The following is a 5,568-nucleotide window of genomic DNA, read 5'->3' as shown; positions in this document are numbered from 1 at the left end:
GGCAGTGGGGCGGGATTTGGCGGGGTGGGCGGTGGGTGGTGCAGAAAAACGAAAAAATAGAAATTTAAAATTAACAAAAAAAAAAACGAAAAAATGGCCATTTTGGGAGAGGGGGTGGGGTGAGGTAGGCGTGGGGTGGGATTGTGGGCTGGGTGTGGGGGTGTGGGCTGGGTTGGTGAGGGTGGGGAATAGGGTGTGGAAGGTTGAGAAAGAGTTTTAGAAAATGTTTTCCCTTCTTTTGATAAGGAAAATATTTTCCTCCAATTGGAGGAAAATGAATTCATAAGGGAAATATTTTCCAAAATATTTAAGTCAGCCAAACTTGGAAAAAATTGGAGAACATTCCTTCGTACCAAACACATCCTAGGTGTCTCCGCTATGTGGTTAATAAATAAAGACAAATGACATGTAGTTGTTTCACCTGGAATGGTAATAGATCTCAATATTTTGCCATGTCGTGGTTTCAAAAGTTTTTAATTGGCCGTCTTACGTTGTATATATATTTCATGTTAAAGATCTAGCATGTTACAAATACAAGAATTTTTTTTTAAAAAAAAAAGAATAATATATAACAGTAGCAATCATATATGATTAGTTACATGAGAAATTTACCTAGTACGATTGAACAAAATTTGACGAACAATCTACAAAAAACAGAAATTTGCGGTGAACAAACTTTGTCGTCAAACAACAAAAATCTAACTAATTTTGGAGCAACGGTAAAATTGTTTCCGTATGACCTATAGGTCACGGGTTCAAAGCAGTAGAAGTAGCCGCTAATACTTGCATTAGTATAGGCTATCTACATTATACCTCTTAAGGCGCGACCCTTCCCTGGACCTGCGTGAATACATGATACTTTGTGCACCGAGCTACATTTTCTAACCAATAAAAAAAATTGGCTAATCGTATTTAACGACGGATTAGCAAAAAAATGTTATTATCTCTGAATTGTTTCTTCTTTTTTTTTTTGTTTTTTTTTTTTTTGCATTGCCATCTTTAGAAAACAGATAGTGAAGGATAATACGCAAGCATTCAAAGAAAGAAATGCATCGCCAATAATATTGCGCAATTTTATCGACCACTAGACGTATTGCATCACTCCATGATCTAATAATATCATTTTAATCAAACAAGAAGAGCCGATCAGTGTTGGATTCAGAATTTAAACTCTATAGGTTCAACTTTTACGATTTTTAACATTGAATCCATTATATATTTAAAATTATACGTTCATATCTACTATTATTGTAATTTTAATCGATTTTTACAAATTTATGCTTCGCATAAAAAATTATGGGTTCAATTAAACTCGTCACTCTAATGCTATATATGCCCCTGGAGCCAATAATTGAGAGCTTCCAGGAAATCAACCCAAAAAGAAGAGATAAGAAAAAGGCAATAAAATGATGCATCCCACTTTCGCAATCACGATAACGAAAGGAATAATGCGTTATCTCTATTTCTATGTTCTATATTATATGATTTTTGCCTTAATAATATGTTCTTATAACTTTAAAAGTATTAAATTTAATATTTTTAATATGTTTCAAGAATCTTTCTTTTATTTCTTAAAAACCTAATGTCTAGTTAAATATTATCGTATGCATAATAACTCTCGACAATGGATATCTTGGCTCTTGCATAAGTGGAATACGTAGTGAAATACGATATTTTGTGTGAATTATATAATCACGTAAACCATTAAATTTTTAAACGCAAGTTGCGCCCGAAGCTATTAGGCTGAAAGCACGTCAACCTCGACACTCAAAATAAAAAATATATTGTCGTATATTAAATATGGATAGAAGGGAATAACATTCTACACTCCACTAACTTAAAATTATTGGATCCACACCTTTTCAAATAGAAGGGCCAGTGATGCTTTTTGGTTTGTGTACACTTTGGTAGTTCCAAGTCTTATCATATAGAGTCTGATTTAATGATCTAAAGATATTCAGAAGCAGCGTGTCTTCTTTAGAAACTCTCTCTCCCCACAAGCCCACCGAAAAGGAGAAAGAGATAGGCACACAATTAGCGGCAGATTCAGAATTTTAATTAATGCGACGAAGACATTAGTATTCTGTTCAATCAGTTTTTTTAAAGGCTTTTAGTGTATAGGGTGTTAAGTAATTTAAACTGACCATTTTAAAGGTATACACATGTACATATACAGTCAAGCCTCTTTATAACTACTTCGTTTGTTCCGATATTTTCGGCTGCTATAGTGAAGTGCTGTTACGGAGAACATATATTATAATATAACATGAAAATATGATTTAAAAGAAAACTTGACCAACAACAACAACATACCCAGTGTAATGGGTTTGAGGTGGGTAGTATGTATGCAGACCTTACCCCTACTTTTAAGAAGGCAGAGATGTTATTTTCGTAAGAGCCTCGGCTTAAGAAAGATAAAAGGAAGAGTAGCAGCAATCATACCAAATAGAAACCGAAGCACAAATAAACTGAGTACTGCAACCAAAGCAACAACAAGTAATTACAGTAGTCAAGCGAATACGAAAATATATAAATAACATGGACTCGGTACTAAAGCTACTGTCACAGATAAGGCTAGGCGACCTATCCTAACCCTTTACCTTAATTCTCAACCTCCACACTTTTCTATCCATGATCATGTCCTCATTGGGCCGGAGCAATGTCATATCTTACCTAATCACTTCTCCCAATTCTTCTTTGGTCTATCTCTACCTCTCCTATTATATAGTTCAAAAAAAAACTTGACCGTTATAGTAAAATGCTATTATAAAATATAACTGTTATAGATAGGTTTGATTGCACAAAATTTCTGTCGAAATTTACGAATCCGGTGACCCTTTATGATTACACATAGGTCTGTCTCTGCACGTAATAGAATGGATCTATATAAAAACCAAAACACCTCTATAAAACACACTCCAACCTCAAATTTCTCCAATAGCAAAATCTAACTTTGCTTCTCTCTCTCTCTTTTCTTTTCCAACTTCAAAAATGAAGAATTTGATTTTCCTAATGATGTTTCTAACCATATTACTACAAACAAATGCCAATAATCTAGTAGAAACTACATGCAAGAACACACCAAATTACCAACTTTGTCTGAAAACTCTGCTTTCGGACAAACGGAGTGAAACAGGGGATATTACAACGTTAGCACTAATTATGGTCGATGCTATAAAATCTAAGGCTAATCAAGCTGCAGTGACAATATCGAAACTCCGGCATTCTAATCCTCCGGCAGCTTGGAAAGATCCTTTGAAAAACTGTGCCTTTTCATATAAGGTAATTTAAGAAATTTATTTACACCTTTCGTTTTACTTTGTTCGTCATAATTTAACTTGACACAAACAATGGTACGAATAAACAAATAAATAAATCACTATAATAATAAGTATTGTCATTTTTTATATTTATGCTCAGTATTTTTATTTTGCTAATTATCTATATATACTTATCTAATAAGAGAAATCGGTTATGAAACTTATGGTCTTAAACATATCATAACGTATGTGTGATGATAAAAACTTTTCGTAAAGAAATTTGGAATTGTACTATTTAGTTGCGAAGTCAGCACTTTTGCGAAGGTTGTTTAAAGTTAAATATATATGTATAAAAAATAATTTTTGTATATATACACAATTTGATTTTCTATATAGCATAGTATAATTTTCCGATGAAGGTTGTTCAACTGAACACTCTTCATACTATGTGGCTAAGCCACTGATACTATTCTTTTCAGAACGGATTAATAAGAAAATGGGAAAATGGCCAAAATTATCCCTATACTATCGAAAATTAGTCACGTTTATACCCGTTTTCACTTTCTGTCCAAATATAAGCCTTACCTTAGTAAAATGGGATGATTTTGCATACTTTACTAACGGTAGGCGTATATTTGGATCGAAAGTAGAAACGAATATAAACGTGACTAATTTTCGATAGTATAGGAACAATTCTAGCCTTTTTCCCATAAGAAAATAGTGTCAAACAAAATGGGAGGAATTGCTTTTAGCTCAATTATTTAGTAGTCGTAGCAAATTGTCGTTTAAAACTATGTACTATGTACTCGAGGAAACATGAAACGTTACGGTTAATTCCTATAATAATTAGAAAAGCGGAGATTGTTCTCTATTTATAGAGAATATTTATTCAATAGTTAATGAATCTTATTCATTATACGCTTAATCAATATAATTTCTTTAATTATTTATCTCTTATATTTTTATTTACAAATTAGATTAAGCTACTAATTCTTTTTAGACTATAATCAATTAAAATAAGTTGAAATTTCAACAGGTAATTTTAACAGCAAGTTTGCCTGAAGCAGTTGAAGCTTTAACAAAAGGGGATCCAAAATTTGCTGAAGATGGAATGATAGGTTCATCTGGAGATGCACAAGAATGTGAAGAGTATTTTAATGGTAGTAAATCACCAATTTCTGCATTAAATATAGCAGTTCATCAACTTTCTGATGTTGGTAGAGCTATTGTCAGAAATTTATTGTGATACTCTTATACAAGTGTAACAATATTATCGATCATGAATTTATTATGAGGTATCTCTTTATTCACACGTGTAACACTCTTATTCAGTTACTAGTCCACGTCATATAAGTTTTTAAGGAAAAAATTATATCGGCTAAGTTGTTCGGACACGAGCGTGGATGTACGACACGGATACTGATATAGAGGTCGATACTTCGAAATGTAAATTCTAATATTCGGGTATACAGATTCAAGTACGGATACGGGTGTAGGTATCCGGTTAAAAATAATACAAAAATATCTCTAAATTATGAGAAATTTTACCGAACTTACATATAGCTTGTAAAGTGTGGATTTCTTTTTTATTCTCAAGTTGTAGATAAGTAAATGATTGATTTCCTAGATAAGGTATGCTATTTTCTTCAAATTTACCTTAGTTTTGGTTCTGATTTCGGGAATCAAATTGTATTTCGTCTCGAATTTTTCTGTCCGCCGTAATCAAAGTACCCAAAATTATTTGACCAAATCCAGTACGGATCGCATACCCATATCTATACTAGTATTATGTCAACACGAATGCGACACCTAAACTGTCGTGTCGGAACAACTTAGAATATCGGAGATTGAATTACATGGTGAGGATTCGAGTTAATCGAAACTAATTAGATGTCGGGCACTGAATGGAGAAACCAAAAAGATAGTCTGTACTATAAATTTTATAATTTCTTCCTTTTCTTTTCTTTTTTTCGTCCTTGGGTTTTCTTATTTTTCTTCAATTTAAACCTTAATAACCTAAAAAGTAATTACTCAGATCGTTCACTTAAAAGTCTACTGCAAATATAGTTGTACAAAATTATTAATTGGTAACATAAAGAAGAGGTTGGGTACAAGCGACTGCAGCTGGTCAAATTATACGAATATTATACTAGTGCAGTAATTTTTACTTTGAGATTAGCAACACTAAAGTCTAAAAGTAAATATGGGAATTTTTTTTTTTTAATTTAAAAAATATTGATATAACGAGGATCTTGAAAGAAAAATATGAAGAAGGCAGTGTAGAAATTTTCTCTCTGTATTTCATTGA

At 32.4% G+C, this 5,568-nt stretch overlaps 1 protein-coding gene across 1 annotated transcript; it reads left to right on the top strand.

Moving 5' to 3' along the window:
• Window positions 2,888–4,572, top strand: LOC109205651 (cell wall / vacuolar inhibitor of fructosidase 1-like). The gene is made up of 2 exons (XM_019368388.1): window positions 2,888–3,282; window positions 4,297–4,572. The coding sequence occupies exons 1-2, from the start codon at window positions 2,992–2,994 to the stop codon at window positions 4,504–4,506; spliced, it is 501 nt and encodes a 166-aa protein (XP_019223933.1). The 5' UTR covers window positions 2,888–2,991; the 3' UTR covers window positions 4,507–4,572.

Source organism: Nicotiana attenuata, chromosome 2, assembly GCF_001879085.1.
Source record: "Nicotiana attenuata strain UT chromosome 2, NIATTr2, whole genome shotgun sequence".
Taxonomy (NCBI): Eukaryota; Viridiplantae; Streptophyta; class Magnoliopsida; order Solanales; family Solanaceae; genus Nicotiana; species Nicotiana attenuata.
This window is presented reverse-complemented; position numbering and strand designations above follow the sequence as displayed.

What these genes read in the sequence shown, in the direction of transcription:
- LOC109205651 (XM_019368388.1), top strand. Translation starts at nt 2,992, where the DNA reads ATGAAGAATTTGATTTTCCTAATGATGTTTCTAACCATATTACTACAA. An exon ending in ACTGTGCCTTTTCATATAAG is followed by an intron (nt 3,283 to 4,296) that starts GTAATTTAAGAA and finishes AAATTTCAACAG; the next exon opens with GTAATTTTAACAGCAAGTTT.